The following is a 21866-nucleotide window of genomic DNA, read 5'->3' as shown; positions in this document are numbered from 1 at the left end:
TTTGCAGCCTAACAGTTTTACGGAGTTAACCAGACAGTGTGGTTAAGGTGAATGGCCTCTCCTACTTATCCATCACATTTTCACAGACAGCTGCTATGGATAGGGATGGTTATACCCTGGAACTACTATAAATACATATAACATAGCTAACAGGAGAGACAGGGAACATTGTCATTCCCAAAGAGAAGGCGGAGACCTTTCCAGAGCCTGCAAAATCAGAAAACTGCAATAAGACTGACAGACTGCACTTACTGCACTATTTTCTGTGTTTGGTTTTGTTTTGGAATGTGGCTAACTGGCTGTGACTTGTGTGATTATCTTGGTTACCCACACTGTTTGAAAATCAAAGTCCTCCTCCTTCTCAGACCACTGTATAATTATATATCTATATGTATATATGCATATGCAAGAAAGCGAATGTACTCATCCAGGCAGTGACAAAATTAGATAGAACTTTTCAAAAAAGAGGATGTGGGGATAGGCTTACACATTGGATTTAGCAGTAGTTTAGGGTATCCAGTATTGTCAACACCTCAAGCATTTACAAATCACAAACCATCTTTAAAATGAGGTTAAAAACAAAGTATTTGGGCTTCTTTTTGACTGCCTGCTGGCTTTGAAGCATAGAGAATGTGAGTTCCAGACTCTTCTCTGTAGCCAGGAAGACTAATGTCTTGCTTAAAAAAATGAAATTAAAGCTTAGATTTTTGTACAATCCTCTGAGGGCCTGGGTTTCTTGAAAAACACAGAACATTGTAAGGTAAAAATCACAAGAGATGCAACATGGGGAGTAGAGCAGCTGCAGAGCATCCTGAGCACTGTATAAATCATAGCAATATGGTCGCTATCTAAATAAATGCATTACTTATTATTACAGATGCTGCTGTGGAAGTTTTTGCATGCCTGCCATTATGGTGGACTCTTGTCCAAAGATTCAGCCATAAATTATCAACACCCTCAAGTTCACTGTCTTTGCAGGTGATCACACACAAGACAGTGACCTCATCAAAATGTAGCCAGAAGCTGGGGATAAAACTGAGATCAAGAGATAGGATGCATCTCTGCTTTTCCTGCATCTTAGACCTCACTGTGGACCCCACGCAAGAAAACTGGGAAAATTTACAATATTCCTCCTGACCTCCTTTGATGTAAACCACAACTAATTACTTGACTGGGTGCTGTGAGACTTGTTGGCTCTGTGTCTATGCAGATCTTGTGATGGAAAGCTCTATATCCTGGCACGGTAAGGTGGAGGCCCTGAAGGAGGTGGACTTGATTACAGGAGATGCTGTTCTAGCACAGACGGGAGTCTCTGACTCTGACAACTGCAGAGAGAGGGCTGGGGGACAGGACCAGAGGCAGAATGAAGCACGCAAGCAAGCAGAGGAGACACTGGGCTCTTGAATTCCCCTGTCAGTGCCGAGCAACCATTAAGCTGTGCTGCTGCAAACCTGCGCCAAGCACGATATTTTGAGCCCAGCTCTGTTCAGGTTGTTTTATGCTTCACCAGGCACTCAAAGATTCCTCCTGGAGAGTTGACTTGCTGCCCTCCTGTCCCTGCTCTGCTGCCTCTCCTTTCCCCTCTCACCCCATCTCACAGTAATAACCATCAGTTTTTAACAGCATGTCCTACACTGGAGGTTTTGTAGTTCCAGGTTTTAAAATGATTTAGTGTGACAGTTTAGTGCTGAATTAAAAAAAAAAAAAAAAAAAAAAAAAAAAAGAAGAGAAGAAGCAGAGAGAAAAAGGAGAGACAGTCCCCTTAAGGCAACAACATTATGGAGCAGTGATCTCAGAGGAACAAGGGTTCTTCTCTGGTTCAGATGTGCTTGTCAGAGCTCAGTGTCATTTCTGAACAAGAAATCTCTCTTGCTGGCCCAAGGCACAGTTCTGTGGTCAAGAGGACAGAAAATAAAGGGAGGGTACTTCAAAGAACCATAAGTTGCATTAGCCCGCTGGGGCGGGTGGCTGCAGCACATCCCATGGCTGACAATTACAACCTGCACACCGAGAAAGCTCGACTCCCTCTTGTCAGAGGGATAAGACACAGGCTGTGAGCTTCAGAGCTTTGAGGATGTGAACAGTTCATGATGAAAGATAGCACTTCAAAGCCCACTGCCTAGAAACCCAGGGAGAAGTGAGAGTGGAGGGTAAGCAATCTTTTTTTCCTGGGGGGTGCATATCTGGGGGAAGGATAAGACTTATTTTCACTGTCATTTATTATTGCCATGAAAATGAAGCCTTGCACTGTTTATGGAATCTCTCATTAAAAGCATCTCTTGATAAATCACTTGATAAACATTCATTAATTAAGTCTCTGCGCACTTGGCTGACAAGCATTAGTCTTCATTTTGCAGGAGGGGGGAAATCGAGGCATGGAGCTCAGTGAGCCCGCAACCAGCCCGGGGCAGAGCTGGGCCCCAGCCAGTCGCTCCATGCCACCACACAGATGGATTACACTGCTCCCTCTGTGCCAAGCTTGATTTTGAGCCAAACACAGGAGCAACATACTTGGCCTCAACAAACTTCAAAGCCCTTATCCCCCAGCTGCTGCAGGGCAGATGTGGCTGTGCAGGTCTGGCTCCTCCACGGGCAGCTTGGCTGATGCCATGGGGGCTTCTGGACACCCCCCTTCATCTTGCAGGCAGCACTTCCACACCCACAGCCTGCCTGGGGATATGAACCCAGACACCTTAGCTGCTGCCCCACCTTCAGCTACTCTGTGATGGAGATTTTCCTCGTCAGGGCTCTTGACCAACATTAAAGCCATTTGGGAAACAACTGCTTTAAGACACCGATTTCACCCTAACTCCACCAGCAGCCCTGGGCGCAAATGCTGGGGACTCAGCAGGCCTCTGGGGCTACAGCTGAAAGGTTACTGTGGTAGAAAAGGCACCATCTCTCCCGCTTTCCCTGGCATACAGGTCTGGAGGAAGGAGAGGTGAGAGAAAGCTCAGTTGCCTCCAGCCAGACCCATCGGGGAAGCCCACTGCAGGAGGGAGCCAGGAGTGAGAATGCAACACTCAAGTCCTTAAAATACAAATTATCATACTCTACACACACTTAAAAATACCACGACAGCAGGCAGGCAGAGGTCCTTTCAGTGACTCAGGGGTGAATGTCTCACTCACCTCCTCAGACCCACAACACATCTATCCTCCTCTCAGTCACCCTCACTCCCTCTGCCTCACCCACCCACTTGGAGATGGAGGGAACGGATTCAGCTTTCACCTACGCGCCCCCGCCCTGCAGGGCACTTGCCCTTCAGAAAAACCAAAGGACTGGCTGGGAGACTCCTGCGAGAAAGGAGCTGCATGAGAGAGCAAACAGACCTTTATTATTTGTTTATTGATTTATTCACCAGGAGGATGTAACACCCGGCCCTCGGCAGCAAATGCCCTTGTAACTCTGTGCTGCCGTGACAAGTTGGCTAAACAAATGCTTTTCTGCATCAGAAAACAAAGACCTGTCAGCAGAGCAGATCAGAGATTCTCTGCTTTTACTTTTAATTATTATTTCCTTACACAGAGGATTTAATCTCCTCTTTTCCTGCAGGCTCAAAGTACCCCATTCAGCCTATTTCACAGCTGTGACTACTGAGGTCACCCTGGGTCAGGACACCTCTCTCCATCGCATAATAGCGACTGGTCCCCGAAGTGGACATCTACGCTATGCATCTGTTGTTGCAGATGAACTGGTGTCAAAAGGAGAAGCATCGCCGCCGCCGCGGCCCCGGCAGGGAGGGGGCAAAGACAAACGTTACCCAGAGAGCCCCAGACAAAAGACGCTGCTCCTCAGGCCTTTTGTGGAGCTGTAAAATATGGTCAAAGGTTACATTTTACAGCTGTTCCAGCCTCAAATAAGCGAAACCCGTCTATCTTAATACTTAATTGCATTGCTAAGCTGCTCATAAACTAGGACAGCATAAAACAAATACGCAGGGCCAAACACATCCCCAGGGAAAATTTGTGGGAACAGGGGGGAGTTGCACCAGACAATGAATGCACTTTATTGTGTTTTAAAAGCCCGGTTACCTTCAATAAAAGCTGTAGCGTGGATGTTGCAGATTTGCTAGTTAATATCTCTCCAAAAAGGCTGCAAGTGTTTACAAAAGAAGGGCATAGTGCAAATGCCCACAGGAGAGGATGAGCACGTGCTGCGCCATGCGTGTGCCCATCAGGAAATCGTGTTGAGCTAATCCCCTCCCTGCGCAGCCACCACGGCTCCAGCCCTGGAGAACACGGGCCTTAAATCAACGCTCTTATCTCACAAAAGGAATTTAAGCGCAATGCTTTGAAAGTCACTTTCTCCCGGCCATATGGCATCACGGAGCCTGGTCGTGTGGGAGCGGCGTTCATTTGCATGTGTGAGAGACAAATCTGGCTCTTGCGTTGCAGGAGTGGTAACAGGGTGAGGAGTAAAATTTAGCGCTGTTTGGGTTTCTGCACAAAATCTCGCTGAGGCAAATTTCTCCCACCTCTCAATGCAAGTGCCAAATGCTGAGGTAGCCCCCAGCAGAGTTTGCCTGCGATTGCAGCCCGTGCCGATCAGCAAGGCTCCACTGGTACAGGGCCAGCGTAAAAGAGAAGTCAGAAACAAAAATCATGATCTGAACCCAAAGCTTCCCAAATCTGCCAATGCCTACACGCACAGTAAACGAAACAGGAACAGGCTTAAGTTACAGGGATATAAACAGCAGTGAACACAAACTTCAAGACAGCAAATTCACAGGCATTCACACATTTAACTTCCTGATAGGGAGGTATTTTGAAAACTCATGTTGCTGAGCTGCTCTGTGATATGAAGGGGTGGGGGATCTCAGGCTTCAGCATGAGGAGGAGCCAACAAAGCTGCTAACGCTTCAACATAAGCCTCTCCAGCAGATCTCTGTGCCATGCATTTATGCAGGATGGCAAGATTTTTGTTTTGCTGAGGCAGCGCCGTATGGGCAATCTGGTTTGCCTTATCAGTGAGCCAAGGCTGAGAGAAGAGAAATGCTCTTCCCCACCATTTGTTTAAACTTCCCTCCTTCCCCCAGATAAAGCTGAATACTTTCATAAAAATATCTGCAAATGTAATAACATAATGGGCTTGTCATCGGTTTCCACATTTGGTGCTGAAAATCTGCAAAGCTTGGAAAGAAAGAGAATTCCTAATACTTACCAATGCTAAAGAGCTCAGCTATAAACTGGGCCTGGATCCAGGTGATGGAGCACACAACCACCAAAATGCCTTTCTGTGGCCAGCATCTACTCCTACACAACTGCAAATGATTCCTTTCTTGCCCTCTTGAAACAATGCAAGAAGGTTATTTCATCACTTCTTATTAATGGGCCCCATCTCCCTCATTGGGGTACTGCCTGTCCCTAGTATTCATTATTGCTCTGAACTGATTTTATTCTGCAGCTCAATACTGGGAGCGCTGCAGAACAGTCACACGACCTGACAATTCATTCAGAGCCACGCCAACCTCCTCACATGATAAAGTGGAACCATTCCCAGTGCAAAGCTTTCCATCATTTTGCCCTCTTCAAGGCTGCTTCTTCAGTATTTTTGCCCAGTATCCATCCCAGTGATACTATCCCTGGGAACACATGAAACTAGAGCTGCCCTGTTTTACGCTGTACCGAGCCCTCAAAGGAGGGCTTGGCGTATTTAGAGATATGTCACTGTACCTCCCAAGGGGAATGTGGAACGGCGCAGTCTCTTAGCAACCCCCAGTGCGTACCACAGGTAATTCTCAATTAATACTAACAGTGAGAGCTGCGAGCCGAAACCCTGCAACATGCTGAGCACCTTCCACCTTGTTCTGGAGAACTGAGATGTACAGACACAAATGCTGTGTGCACACTGTCAGGAGAGGGATGAGAAAGCCCTTGTAAGGATAATACAGATAACACTTAAATATTGATTTGTTTAAAATAAATGAGGATTTGACTGTATGAGAAGGAAAAGCATATCCCCTACAGTAAAGGCTGACTTCTCCTCTGTCAGTAATCCCTCTGCCCAAGACGTTTGTTACAAATCTGAGTGGTAGGGAAGAAGTCCCACCCCACACTGAGACAATGCAACTCTAAATTTTAACTTAATCATCACTCGCCTGTAAAACTGATCTTTATGACAATGTGTGTGGCAAAATTAAAGGCTCTGGCAAAACCAATGTCCTGCTATTTGCATGATACGAATTCACAACCCAAATCTCTTGCTCTAAGATAAGGAAAACATTTCTCCAGATCGCTTACCTTTATTTGCTGCAGGGGAGAACAACTTCTCAGAGCCTACAGAAGCCTGAAAAAGAAAGAGAAAAAGAGGGTGAGTAATACAAAAGGAGAATTTAGGAATGCTTGCTCACAAAAACACAGCTCATAAAACAAGTTGGTTATCTGTAGACCTGCAATTACACATTGCACCTGGAGGGTGCAATGTTGTGCCATTAAAGAATAAGCATGCATCCTGAGAAGATGAAAGCAAAGCGTATACAAGTACTGTCCTGATCTCACCCAACTATATCCTCCTGTCTCGTTTATTTAGGCAGCCATGCAATGCACAGCTATTTTATCCGTGATTCCTCATATAAAAACAAAACCAGTGAAACTGCTATCAAGCTGAAGAAAAACAAAACAAAACATTTCAAAGCCTCTCTCATTGAAAATAAGCTCATTTCTTGCTGAACATGCAAAATGTAATTTGTGTACTGAAAACACAAGTTGCAACTGAACACATCTGTATGAAAAAGGGTGTTATTTAACATTATGCCAAATGATAGGTACATGCTGCTATGCACTTAGTTGAGTATGAAATAAAACGACTTCCTCTTGGAAGAAGCCAGTCTCCTTGCAAACTGGGTTGCACTATGCTGTTTGAACTCCTTGGTAGTGCATTTGTGCTCGTCACAGCTCTGGGAAATAGTTAAAGAAATCCAATTAACCTAAACCTTGTAAACAGCTTCATGATAATCAGGGTCACTGGGTTACAGACAAGATGATAATGACAGACAGGGAAAAAAAGTCCTTTCATTGTAAATAAAGCTTTTATGAGTTAATTTGATGGCTTCCTTCCCTCCCCCCACTGATATCAAACAGTCAACGTATTTCAACATAAGCTTTTCCTCCTCGCTATCTGATAAAATAGCAAGTTGCCTCTACAGAATCAAAGACGGTCTGGAAGCAGGGAGCATGATCAACATTACTACCATCTACAGGATAGATGAAAATATCACCAACATTTTGGCACTGACTGTTGCACGAATAAAATGGGGTGAAGTACAAAGCTGAAGAGCAAAAGATACTGAAAGTGAAAAAAAGCCTTTCTCCCCTGGCTCTGCTTTAAAAACAATGAATTAATTCAACACATGGCTGAACTAAGTTGATTTTCTTTTTGATTTTATTGATTTTATTCTAAGGTGCCTTGGGAGATTTGCATGATAAAGAGCACTATGAATTGTATTACATTGTTATAGATTTTAAATGACGACTCAGAAGGGAAAAAACAAATAGTAAAATGCAAGATCTGCATGAAATATAGTAAGAAGCAAGAACAAGTGATCTATTAATGTTATTTCTAAGGACAGTGGTACTGCAAGCACTGAATGTCTTACTTAATGCAAATGCATAAAAAAGAGAGGGAAAACAACATGAAAAATAGGTTGAGGCTGAGACACATAAGAAATAAATTCTGAATCATGTCCACGACAAAGCTGCACGTGTAGCTGTGGCATGTATGATTGTTACACAGCTCAGCAAAAGGATCCTAAAATCTTAGGGAAAATCAGTTACCTGCACGATCCCTTCACTGCATGGATTAAAGAGAGGAAGAACCAGGATTAAACAAGGTTTTGCCTAGGCTGGTTTGCAAAGAAAGTGTAACAGCGTCACACAGCAGCAACAACAGTGGTGCATAAAACGTTTGACAGCCAACTCTGAATTTACAACCCATTGTTAAGAGATTTTTTCACTTATAATCAACACAAAGTCACCACGGATGCAGAACACATCTGCAGGCTCTGGGAACTCACCCACACTAACAGCTTACACAAAGCCAGGACCTAGCCTCAAAGCACTCCATAAGCAGTAGGACACGTGGCGGGTGGATAAATAAAGATTTCCCCATTTTATAGGCAATGAAATTTCGGTGTGGCTTGCACTGAAGCCCAAGCAGTAAATCGGCAGCTGAGCCACAAATCCTGTGTGCCAGCTCCTGACGCGGGGTGTGCAGCCCGTGAGAGGAGCCCGTTTGCTGGCAGCCTGCTCGGGAGAGCTGCCCGTCCCCGGTGCCATCCAGGGCCAGCCGCCGGTGGCAGGTCCCGCTCCAGCAGCAGCAGCAGCCACCCCAGTCGGGAGAAGCTTCATGCTTTGCCTGGTCTGGAAAGTTGGGTCCTGCTGACACTGCTTTATGGCAACTGCCAGCTCACTCCCTTCTGCATAGTTCCGTACCATGGATTTAACGTAGACTGGCACTGTTTAATCATGACCTAAAGATCTCAGTGCTACAGGTCCAGGCTATATAAAAACAATGTTTAAGGAAGTTAAGCAAGAAAATTCACTTTTAAGAGCAAGTAAAACACATGTATTATTGTTTAGTCTTCTGGTATCAGTATGTGGCACCGCATTCAACAATCAGAGTCAACATTTACAGAGCAGCTTTTTCAACACCACAGCCAGTTTACAGACACAAATCTTCACACCTAGAGTTTACAGCAACTTTTGCTCTCACTTCTGGTGATTTCTAGCTCCAGATCTGAGCAATTTTTGGCATGAGCACCACTCTGAAACAGTGAGTGCCTGTCCTATAGGATATTCTGCAAGCTGGTGTAAAGGCAGGAGGGAAGCTGGGGGAGGAAGAGCCTGAATACATCATTCAATTCCATCAGTCACCCTTTAAAGGAAGCATACAATAAAACCTATGTGTCTGAGGGAGCCCACTAATGAGTGAAAAAAATCCAGCAAACCAACGCATCTGCTAAAACAAGTCCCCTCCCAAATTTTCTGCTGTTTCAAGCAAATCATTTGCATATGTTTAAGAAGGGATTAAAAAAAAAAAAAAAAAAAGTGAAATTCTTCCCTTGTGAGCAAAACCAGGCATTTGGAGTCCTTTATGTGGAAAGGTTCAAGCTGCCCCAGGAAATCACACTTTTTTCGATTACAAAATGAAACTAGAAATTTCCTTTTCTCCCCCTCTCATTGCCTTCTGCCTGCCTCCATCTGAAGGACCACCTCCTTGCTGGAGCAGCTCCGTGCATCCCTGAAGTCTTTCACTGTCCTCCAAATTCCTTTTTGTGGCTGTGTAAGGCAGAGAGACATCCCCAGCCTGAAGCTCAGACAAAAGACACCTCTAGCCTTCGTCATACATTTGCTGCTACTCTCCCTCCCACCCGGAGCACCACAGCAGAGCCCAAGACAGGCAAGTTTTCATAAAAGCTGTTGCTTGCAAAGTCCCACCCTCACCCCCAGTAACCACCTTTGCATTTTAAGCATATCTAACATCTGTGCCAAAAGTGGAACACACACAAATGATTTCAGAAAGCAGCACAGTTTCTGAAGTAGCCTCACATTGCTGAAACTTTTAAGAGGCAGCACCCTTTTGACAACATGCTAAGATCTGCACCAAGCCTTGCAGGTCCCCCTTTGTGGTTCATTCAACAAAGTTAGCAATTGTCTGTCCCATTTTGATTTTCTTTCTACACCAGATCTAAGGGGAAAAATGTCTCCACCCAGTTCTGTGACAGTTTGAAACCAGGTTCAATACATTGCAGAGAAAAACAACATTTCTACCCTTTTCTGCCTTGTGAAGAGCAAGCAGAAGAGTGGTGCTCCAGTCCCTCATCCTTCCTCCCCTTGAACCCAGCATGTACAAACACTGATTTCATTTTCAGCACTAAAACCTTAGCAAAGGCAGCTTTTTCCTCAAAATTTAAGGTGACAACCACAAAGGATGTAGCACACCCTCTCCTCTGAAGGTGAACAGTGAGGCATAATGAAGTCCATGCCTTGTTTATCCTGGTTCCCACTGACCCAAAGCAGCTGAAAGGTGTAAGAGCTCTTACAGATTAATAATTTAATGATTATATATAACAGAACAACATAATCTGACAGAGACAGCATTATAAACTATATTAGGCCTCACAGTAATTACTGTTTTTTTTTTTTTTCCCCTTTCTCTGTAGCCTATAAAACAGCTAACAGGGAATAAAACCATTCCTTATCACCAACAACAGAGGCTCTGTGGATCTTCAAACAGTCTTCTGGAGCACCAAATGCCAGATCTAAGCCTGATCACAAGACATTGGGAAACTGCTAATGAGGCTGCAGTTCTGGTTCATGAGGAGCAAGAGCATGTGGTACGTACGTTTTGTACAGGGCAAAAGCCAAGCATTTCCTCAAATTTGAGTCCTGTACGGTAGGCAGAAGGAAAAGGGGGATGGAAAATACAGTTAAAATTTTATTTCTGGATGGCTGCCTATCTTCTAGACAGCCAAAAGCCAGTCTCAAGAGACTGTTTTCATACTGTTACTGAACTTAGCAAGCTCTGAAAAGCTTTCAAGAAAACCTTTCTTCAGGGGATTTTCAAACTAGAAGTGTTGGATACGCTTAGAGAAACTTTCAGCATAAAGCATGGACACTACCTGAAAATTCTGGATCCATTTTCATTCTTCCCTTTGATCTGTTTCCCCTGCTTTTACCTACCACTCCAATGCCACTTGATCACTTGCCTAGCAGAGAATTTCAGCACATGTCAGTATTGCTTTACCAGTTTCCAGTTGGTTCTGTAAGTCATTCATACTGGACCCCTTCATTCAGTAATATGAGAACAATGATTAAAACAGGAAGGTATTGTTTGGGTTGTGATTCTTCTATAGGAAATGGAAATTGATACATATGGAAAGGTGCAAGGGGAGCCTAGAAATCACACACACGCACACAAAAGACAAACTAAAATTCACCCTTAAGACTGAGAAAGCATTCAACACATTCCAGGATATAGAAGCAACCCACTGGTAACACTGCCTGCATTCGTGAGGGGATGTTCCAAGCGAACCTATGGACTTTGCAAAACCAGAATTAGTTTTGGAGGGAAATCACAGCTCAATTAAGAAGACAAAAGAAAAGTTAGACCTGCAAGTCAGTCATTTCATACACTATCACAGGAGAAAAAGCTGAAGAATGGCATTAACTACCTTTCTGTGACACCTTCTAGAAAAACCCAGCACTGTGGTACACAGCTGGCTGGGACAGAGCACAACCCAGCTGTGTAAGGGTTTAAGCAAGAGGGAACAGGATACATACTGGACTTCTACAAATCCACACTGCATTCTGTGATTATCTCCTGACAGCAGAGACATTCACCTGTCCCCTTCCCTTTTACAGTGAAATTACAGTTCCCCTTCTCCAGTTACAGACTGGGCTTTCAAGAGGGCTCAGCACTCAACAGCTGCCCTGGGGCACCATTGTGACCACAGCTACTGAGTACCGAGCATTTCTGAAAATCCATTCAGATACTCGAATGGTGAAGAAGGTTGCTCTGAAAAATCTGATTCCAGCTGATAGTCAGGATCACTTATGAAATTCTGGTTGTTGATGTCCAATGCAAATAATAAATAATAATAAATAATATTCCCTAAGCAAGAATAAATGTCAGACAGATCTCCAGCTTTCTAGCAACAATCCCAAAATTTCAGTTGTGCCTTTAGCTACACTGTAACATGTCACTGTGAAACACACAGCACCAACACCCTGAACAGGTAACTACTGATTGGAATAGTAATGCCCTAAATGCTCCAGACACTCCTAGTTCAATTTTGATTCAAGGCCATATCTGGGAGGTGCTGATGGGTCTCCCATATCTTCCATGAAAGTTCACCCTACAGAAGGTCCACTAGAAACAAAAAGCTTCTTGGACTGTACTTACAGCAACATACTTGTTTAGGTTCCTACCTTGTTTTCATTTAGCACGTGCATATTCAAAACCGCTATAGTCCCGGAAAGGACCTTTCACAACACACTCCTCTGTCACTTTTTCTTCCAAGAATGCTTATTTCTCTCGGTAGTTTATATAACCATGACTATTTTTGCAACAGCCCCTTCAAGAAGCTAGCACGAGTCTGGGAACAGAGAATTAAATTAGGCCATAGAGAGCCTAGAAGCAGAAATCACTGGTCCCAATTCACCACTGAATTACACTGAATTTACGCACTGGCAAATGGAAAGCAAGGCAAAGAGGATGATGACTGGAAGGCACCAGAGGAAATGCTGTATAGACAGTTTGATTCAGTTAGTGCAGGGCAATGAGAGGGCAAGCCCATTGCTTCTTTTCAAGTTTGATGTTACGGTTTTGTTTTGGACCTTCTCTTTTGGCAACAGAGCAATAAGCTTAAAATAACACCATTCTGAATACAGACCACGTTCCTCATCGTTTTTACAACCATTTTGGGATAGATCAAACTAGTTTAGATTAACCAGCAACTAATTCTTAAACATATGCTGCTGTGGTCTGTCAGCTTATGGAACAGATGCGCCTCTTACCATGATGAAGGGCGACCTAATGCTCCGAAGGCAGCTGGATGCCTGACCTACAGCATGTCTGCTATCAGAGCCTTGGGGCATAGGCTTGCTAACTCCTTTTCCCTCTTTTCTCAAACCATTCCTCCAGCCCCTGGAGAATGGCTATAGCCCAGAGTTTTCCCCTTCCTATCCCCTCCATTAGCCATGCTTTATGATTCATCTTCCTCTGAGCAGTTGCTGTCTCCCAAAGGAAAAGATCAAACTCCCTCTCCTTCCCAGCTCAGCTCCAATAAATAAGTAAATACATGCACTGAAAAAAATTTTAGTAAAGGAGGAGAAGGGAGGAAGCAGGGGAGTTCCTGGGCCTCACCAAGGCTGGTCATACAGCTGCAAAAGGTCTCTCAGCTGTTTGCAGAGACACTGACCAGAAAAAGAAAATTTCCAGCTGTCCCTCATTAAAACCAGCCCAAATACTTGCTTAATGTTATTGTGCCTGTGTGTCCTAATTTAAATTAAGGTGCACTTGGTCCTTATCTTAGTATCCTCCTCCCTCAAACTGCTACCAAAACCTACCTTGATTTTACATTCCTGGCTATTTGCCATTCTAACCAACACTGATTTCCCCTTTACTACATGTTCATGTGCTCCACATCCTGGTTTATTCCTTCCAAGCCAGTGCCAGTTACAGTTAGATGTTGCTGTTCTCCTTCTCACAATGGATTGTATTTGCGCTTGTGTTCACGGACACCACCATCAGCATACCTTCTGAGTAGTCTGGTCTATAAAAGGCACCCAGAGGACAGTCCTCCCCCTGTGTCACTGGAGCAGGCTGCACCTCTCACTGTAGGTCAGAGGCAGCAACAAGTCCATGTTAAGGACAACTGATAAGACACCCCAGTCAGTGAAAAACAATTCTCCATGATACACTTATAAAAGGGTTTTGTGCAATCTGGTTTTAAACATCTCAAACATCAGAGATCTCATGTGTATTCCTGAGAACTAATCCCCTTCCTGAACAGGCAGACTTTTCAGTCCGGACTTCCACATTTAAAATTTTTCCATTACCCAGACATTGACTTAGGCAACCACAGATTTGATTATCGATTTAGCTTTTGCTACAAACGTAGGGGAAAAGCTGCCTGTGAGTAGGAAAGGGTGGGAAGCCTGTGTAACATACTACTATAGTAGATTGCATTATTGTTGTTACAGCTTGAAACTATCTAGCCAGACTATCTATTTGGCTAGGATACGGATTTTTATTTGCACTAAATCAAATGGAATGGCGAGTGCTCTTTGCAGAACTACCTAAAACTTCTTATAATTCAAAGGCTGCATTGTAGGAAGAGTGATGGGGGAGAGCAGGGACTGTACTGCAAATGACAGGTGGCAGACTGTTGTTTGGTACCTACCAAATTACTCTGCTGCTCCCAGGGCTGCCTTGGCATTTCATTATCCCAACTCTCTCCTGGAAAGATGTGGACATAAATTCACACCTCATGTCCTGGTTTCCGTCAAACTGAGTAAGAGTGCAAATGCTGGCACCAACTGGGAATGCCAAGCAGGGCTTGGCACGCTAGAAAAAACTCTCAGCTGTGGTCTTTGCCAGCTACCTGCATTTATCATTGTAATGGCCTGCCAGACAGGACTTGGCAACCGATGGAGGAGGGCGGGCGGAGGAGGGCCAGGCTCTGCACTGCCAAGCAATTCATTCCTGTAGCTCCTGCCATCACTGTACCAGCAGGGCAACCTTCATTTTATTTATCTTTTAACCAATTATGTGTCACCCAAATCCCACCTGCAGCCTTCTCCAACGCAAATGGCTATAAATCACAGTTCAGAGACCAAGAGGGTTTTGCAAGACATCTGATTTCATAAAAAGGTCACTGTCTGTCTGAGAATTGCTGCAGTTCAAAAACGTACTGAATAACAACCTGAATTGGCAGACAGGGAAGGAACCGCTTCCATGGTCTGTTGCATGTTGTCAGATAATATTAGAACAATTAAGGAGGCCAACAATGGCAAAAACATTAGGATTCAGCTGAACCAAAGAGCTGATACAAATTCAGTGAAATATCTCCTCCTTTCAGTTTTTGCAGAAAACATAATCGATTCAATAAAAAAGGGAAAATTGCACGAGCACACTAGAAACATTCGACATAACCACCTTAAACAAGCAGGCAGCATACATGCCTGTTGTCACTGCAGCCTGCTCCAGTCTGCCTAGGTAGTCAGAGCTTAACACCATGCTTAGCTATTTCACAGACCACTGCAATACTCTGTGGTCTCAGACCACTCAGGATGGTTTGCTGTTTATGGGAAATGCTGTCTTCTCATCTTTAAGCCATATGCTGGATATGCAGTGGACCCTGTATACCACTTTATGTGAAACACATCACAAAGCAAACATTTGGGGATGCTCAAAAATCATTTGATGCTGATGCTGTTCTGGACGTCCTTTGTGTCCATCCCTTTTTTGCAGGTGACATGTCCTGCCAGACAGCCCTCTGACAAACCAGCATCAAATTCTCTGTAAAGGATCAGGCTAACTACAATAAATACAGGAGATACAGAGAAGATTGCATCGTCCTCCTAGTGTGGACTGTGATGTATGACACACGGACATCCCTCCAACAGAAGTTCCCAGTTATGGATGCAATCCTGACGTGGCCCCTTCCTGGGCTGGGGGGTCAAGGCGCTTATCAGGAAGGCGGCTCTTGTCCACTGCTATTGAAACTTGCTGTATTACCCGCAGCAACCTCAAAGGAGTGCCTCTGCAGAAGGCTCTTTTGTTGTTGTTGTTTCTAATTCACTGCTCCAAAATATTTCTTGGCTGCATCCCAGGGCTGAAGCCTTATCTGCCCATCCCCCCGGCAGACACACAGCAGCTGCGGAGGCTTATCACGGCTGCCTGTCCACTGAGTTTACAAATTAACACCCTATCGAGGCTGCACGCGGGCTGATTAATCAGAGAGAGGCAGTCTGAGGGCCTTTATCACCGTAAGCGGCTTCTGGGAGAGAAGTCACAAATCTCTCAGGAGGCGGGAGATGCCTTACAAATGAAAGAGCAGGAGGCCGGAGAGGAGGAGGGTGCAGTGGTACGGGAAGCAGATATTTTAGAGATAGTGGCAGTGGAGGTAATGGAGCAGTGGGAGGGGGTGATCTGCAGGCAAACGCCAGTACATTATGACAGCTAAAAAAAAAAGATAATTAACAGCCTATACCTCATGATTCTAGCTTTCCCTCCCCGGGCTATAATTTAGCCTATTGCTCCTTTGCTCCAGAGGACAATAAACATTTATTATGTTAAACACATAACTGTGCTGCACAAAAGCACCGTTCTTTCCCAGGTCCACTCCTTTCACAGCTGTGCAATCCAGAAGGAGGATGGGGCTTCTGAAGTGGGCTCGCCTTTTATGCAGAAAATGACTTGATTTGGACACAAAACACATCCCTGGCTTCAGCCAGAATTGTGGTGTGCTGGGTGCATTCATACTGAACGCGAAGGCAAATCCCAGGAGACCGAGAGCTCTTAGATGGGTCCCCTGGCCCACCAGCACCTGGCACCCAGCGTAAGGATGTGTCAGCAGTCTGGAGCAGCTCCTGCTGCAACTGCAGAGATCGTGTGTTTCAGGCAGGCTTTATCACCTAAAAAGTATCTCCGGTTTTTCATTGAGCAGCCTTGCTCAGAGGTTTACTGGGAAATTTTCAATCCCACCAGAATTACATGTAGGAGAGATTCTTATTACAAGATGAATGTTATAGTGGCGTGAATCGCACTGGAGCAGCACTGGCCCTGCCCCCTCCAAGCACTTCATCCACTGTAACAGCACAGTGATTTAGGAGACCTGCCTGTTCTAGCGGACTATGGTTCAGGCACTGCTCTTCTTTTACTTCAGTGCTAGCCCCTGCTGCAGCCCTGTAGCTTCATGCTTGTGCCAGGACAATGAAAAATAATGATAAAGACCAAAGGGATTCACACTGAACAGATTTAAAACCTAATATATCTTTAGAAGAAACCAAATAGGGCATCTGTCTACATTTGTAAACATTCATTTGTATTTTTAAGTTTTCAAGTTTAATCCTTGTGACCAAGACAGAGCTGGATTTTTCCTTTCAAGTGTAATATGTAGGTAAATTGAGATTCTCATGCAGCAACATGACTGCAGAAGGTAAAACTTCTAAGAAAAATGTTACCAACCTGAAGACATTCATAAGCAAACACTACAATCACTTTCTGCCCACTCCTTTCTATTAACACATCAGTAAACAATTCAACAAATAACCTTTCAATAAAAATGTCATTCATTGCAGCTTTACCACCAACAGTACCAGGCTTCTGTGTGATCTTGGGGAATGTCTGTTCCCATTTTGCCCATGGAAATTGCAGAAATACAGAAGAGGACTGCCACAGCCCAACTGAACATCTTCAGGCTAGCTCTTTTCAGACAGCACCAGAAAGCAAAATCAAACAAAAATGAATGATCATCTGCTGCCTTCTCTCTTGATCCAATGAGAAAACTATTTCCTGCATCACTTAGGTTATGGGTCTATGAACTCTTGCAGATGCCCAAGTTTTAACAATATCCATTAGGTTAATTAGAAATGGGCAAATAGATTCTGAGTGTTAGTCCAGGAAAGGAACGACAGCTTTTTTATTTGAAAACTCCCTGCCAGGCTCTGTGAAGTAGACAGCTGGGGAAGGTCTTCTCATAGTTCTCCTCCACGAACACACACCAGATTAATTTGAGCTGGGCTGGACTACCACGTGTTACATTCAGCAGGCCCATGGGTAATCGAATGAAGAAGCTACAAGGCGATGATACCTCCTGTCACCCCAATCAGATAACAGCAACTCTATACATGAAGGAAACATCAAATATTCATCAGGTAAACAATACGAATGTGGTAATCCCGAAACATGGTGAAATTTTAGAAGCCGTTTCTCCAGTGTTTATCAGATTGACTCTTTTAACTTCATTATCAAGTCTGCCCATCAACCCGTCTCTCTCTCTCACATCTTGTGTTTCTATGTTTTAGGAAAAAAACGTCTCTGTTGGACTAGCTGTTCCCCACAGCTCTGTTCCTGCATGTGGACACCCTCACCTACAACAGAAGGCACACTGCAGGGTGCAGTAGTATTTAAAGACCTAACAGACGGGATTAGGAACACCTAAAAAGAGGGAACCAGGACAGCACATAAATTTCCCTACATATGGAGGCTGTGAAAGAAAAAATATGGAAGACTGACTATGGTTCACATCTGCAAAGCATTTGGCTTCATCTCCCTCACTCATTCAAGGGCAGTGAAGTGCACTCACCTACTTTTTACAGTAAAGGGGCACCAAGCACTTCTCCTGTGCTGTACAATAAAGTCAAGAAAGAAGCTCTTATCATTATGCTTTGATTAAATATGGCATTAACTGACCTCATCCTCTGTGTAAGAAGGTGGTGAAGGGGGCAGTCCACCATTTGCAGCTGACATATAATCTGTCTTCTCCAATTAGATATGCTTTGCAACAAGTGTGGTGGATCCATTTATTTCCGTACTGCAATAATGCAGATAAATCCAACTTTGGCTCCAGTCCCATTGCTTTCAAAGCTGGGGCTCCGCATTTCCAATCCTTGCCCTTATTTTTTTTTTTTCCCTTTCTGCTGCAAAATGTCACCAATTTACTTTAGCCTGGGGGCCCATTTCGAGTTTTACCGCTAATATACGAGAAATGCATTTTTCAAGCTGTTACCACTTAACTGTACTGATATCAGCCACTCAGGGGACACAATATTGTTTACACATCCTGCTCTATGGAATAAGCACGGATGCCAAAACTCTGCCTGGGTTGTGAAGGAGACGTTTACTCTCTGTTTTATGAGATTTCCTCGATTTGTGGCTGTCTCAATGGTCGTAAAAACAGCTGTAAATCAAAAGAGCACCACAAAATTGCAATAACAACTGTCGAACTCAGCTCTAAAGAGCATAACTCCCAGCAACAGAAGGTAGAAGGCTTTTTTCTGATTTAATATCAGGTGTGGGGGAGCCCAAGCAAGTCTACGTGCAGCACCGTGTCTGTCCACAGTCACCCACACACCAGCTCAGCCAAAAACCTCTTTTTTGGCCGCTCCCCTATCGCTTGCTCCTACTCTGCCCCACATAGTCCCTTCTGGCCTCTTTCCTCCTCTTTTCTGGAAAACAGAAGTCTTTTTCAAATGCCTGGAGAATGCTTATACAAGTAACTGCTGAATGCACAGCCCTGTTTAAAGCATTAAAATAGACAGAAAAGTCAGTCCAGTGTTCAAACACGACTGCGCTTTGAATTGTGGCTGCTCTGCAAAATGGCAATAGCTTTAGCAGATTACCTCAGCAAGAGCCCGTTGCCTTGCTGCTGGCCTACCCGAGAGAGCCCACATTCCTGCACAGTCTCTCAGCCCAGTTTTTAGGGAGTGGAGTGAAGGAGGAGAGGGCTGGTGAGACATGAGTTATTAACAACTGTCTTCTGGGAGCTGATTCTAGCTAAAATGGTTCCAGAACAGGCAGCTCCATTTGCTCTGACAGTCTCCAGCGAGGACTGGCCAAGCAGCAGATGCATGAATTTGAAAGTTTCTGTTACTCTGTGCCACTGGCTACAGTCCAAACCAAAGAGAGAGTTTCACCCCGTGGGTAAAACAGCCTTCCTGGATTTTTCCATGCCCCATTCCAGTTGCTTTCACAAACAATCTTCTCATCCTTGTCTCCAAAAAACCTAAAAGACTCTCAGTTCCTGCATCTCACCGCCCTCCCCAATCTAAGACTAACTTGGCCAACAACAAACTTCCTTCACCACCTCCCAGCTCTTTAAGAAATCAGCTGTGGCACCAGCAGCCATGCTATAAGCCCTGGGCCAACAGATTTGCCTAGCCTCTTTGTGCCCTCTGTCCAAAGCACGGAAATCTTTCCTGTCCTCACCAGCCAGGTCTTCATTCTCTTTTTCAACCTTCCTCTTAAATCAAATTTCTTTCATGACATTTAAATAGCCTTTTTCCCCTACAGAAGAAGGATTGTACGTGCATAAGCCAAAGTACATGAAGAAACAGGGAGAGAGAGTTTATGGAAAGGAAGTTCTATCGTCTGCAGTAGACTAAAATACACTTGGGTTCTAGTGTGTTACTCTATCTGTGCCTGGTGGTGTGTTTTTCCAGATGCATATCCTAACTATGCTCTTCAAGTAAATGCCCCGTGGAGTAAGGTAGTAGAAGAGAAAACCTCTTTACAGTCACCATCATGCTGTGATCCATTCTGGACAGGAACTCCTCCCAGCACTGAGAGGACAATTTAATTTCCACGGGCTACTTGATGCGAAGGGAAAAGAATCTATATCCTTTTGTATGAACCCCACAAAGTGTCAGCCCTTCTTTTCCCATTCTTCTGGTAGACGTGTACATTTACATTCTTGAGAAAATCCCCAATAGGCAGGAATGGTCTTTCACTTACAATACATTAATGCCTCCCTGCTATAATCTTTTCCTTCTTATACAATGCCTCTTGACTTTCCTTCGGATCTTTTCTTTGCAATTATTCCTTTATGAATACAGAGAGACATAACAAAAAATCCCCCAAACCCAAATGAACAAAAACCATCATTCAGAGCTTTTGCCGATGATGTTACTGGCAATTCCAGTTGAGAAACCATCTGTACAGACATGAACTGATCTGACATAGGGAACAGCTAGTTTTCTCTCAAAAAGCTCTATGTTCTCAATGTTCTGGGTACAGGAACTCTACAAGCCAGCTGAAGCTAATAGGGTGAATAGGTGATCAGCTACACCCATGCAGCTCTTCCAAATTTATTTCTTTTGTACTACAGCAACTATCTGGGTGGAGTTGCAAAAAACATTAAAGCAGTCAAATATATACCATGCCAACTGCTGACCACAAAACCAGCCCATTTCCTCATGCACAAACTGTAAGAAACTTCTCCCAGTTATTGGCTTATATCAGTAACCAACTATTTGCAACAAAAACATGGTTCTGCGTGCTAAAAGTTACTAGATGTGGAGTCTGATGAGACTCAAGAAGGATAGAAGGCTGAACTCTAGATGCATGCCTTGTACCAGGACGGTGGTGTACTCTAGCAGGACAGTCCATCTAACAGCAGTTGCTATCATAAGGCATAATTGCTAAGCAATTTCTAGGTTTATTTTCCGTACGTGCTGATACGATTTTGCCTGTAAAGTTTTGATTGCCTGTGGTGAACAGTAGATGTCTGACAGAGGTTTTGTGTTCTAAAACCTTCTATTGTGTTTGCTCATCAACCTGTGAATATGCAGAGCACCACTGACCTGGCGGCTCTTCTCCCTTCATGGTGATGTCTGAGGGAGGTGTTTTTTGAGTCATTGGCTAATTCTTGCCATGCTCAGCCACCAACTGGACAGTTTCCAAGACACTTATACACACGGCTTGCCAAAGAGTCAGGTCAGCTCTCGGCAGAAGCAAGCTGGTCTAGTTGGAAGAGGGGAAACATCACTGGTGTGCGTGTTCAACCAACAGCTTTGCACAGCAAATGCTTCTGGAAGGAACAGGAGAGCAAGAGGTACTTGACTTCTTTTTGGCCATGTGCTCATTTGCTAGGACAGCGACAACTCTATTCAGCAGTCAGGGCATTAACGCCCCCAGACAACTGCACCTTCAGCAACAGAATGCTGAGCTCTTCTGGCTTGATCCTGGCTGATCTCCCCTTGGCCTCCTACTGGCAAGGGCTGAAGTCAGTGCCCGCTCAGTACCTCTCCAAAAGTCACACAACAGCCAACACCTCATTTCACTGGAGCTTATTTCTTGAACTGGAGACACAAATGTAGTGTTGTAAGAAACTTTTGTGATTTTAGCCTAGACATGACTGTGCCTGCTTAGTAAGGAGATGAAAAGCCTACAGTGAAAAAAGAGGCAGAATAATCCTGCATGTTAATACACAGTGACTAACACCCTCCTGGTGACAATCTCCTTGCACTCACTGCAGAGATGTGTGTAATGATCCTCCAGAGACACCACCTTGAAAATGTACAAAGGGCTCTGATATTCTGATTATCTTAGCAAGAGCAGTAGAAGGGACATCAATTTTCTAGAAAGTGCATTCAGAAAAGCACTTGATCAAACGCTTTACTCCATGTATGTGCTTAATCTCACTGTAGCTGAAGCACTTTCCTAAACCAATGGATTGTTTATTTCTTCCTTCTGTGAAAAATAAAGTGATAGAAAGGCCTCCAAAACTAAAAATGCAGACTCGAAGAGTCAACAGTTTAGGAAAATTCTGATGAGGCTCTGAACTTCTGTGGCTTTCAGCTCATCTGTAAAACAATCTGGAAGTGATGACTTTGGCAAATGAGAGGAGGAAGGAAATA

General features: G+C 44.2%; 1 protein-coding gene across 16 annotated transcripts in view; it reads right to left on the bottom strand.

Annotated features, from left to right (window-relative positions):
- Window positions 1-21866, bottom strand: part of FBRSL1 (fibrosin like 1) — a 551587-nt gene that overhangs the window by 53504 nt on the left and 476217 nt on the right. For all 16 annotated transcript variants that reach the window (XM_042805739.1, XM_042805747.1, XM_042805734.1 and 13 more), the window contains one exon: window positions 6243-6288. In XM_042805739.1, the coding sequence (XP_042661673.1) occupies window positions 6243-6288 (46 nt within the window). The remainder of the gene's footprint in view (window positions 1-6242; window positions 6289-21866) is intronic.

The sequence above is a fragment of the Tyto alba genome, unplaced genomic scaffold, assembly GCF_018691265.1.
Source record: "Tyto alba isolate M040663 unplaced genomic scaffold, T.alba_DEE_v4.0 Super-Scaffold_44, whole genome shotgun sequence".
Classification (NCBI taxonomy): domain Eukaryota; kingdom Metazoa; phylum Chordata; class Aves; order Strigiformes; family Tytonidae; genus Tyto; species Tyto alba.
Note: the sequence above shows the minus strand (reverse complement) of the source record. Positions and strands in the feature narration are given on the sequence as shown.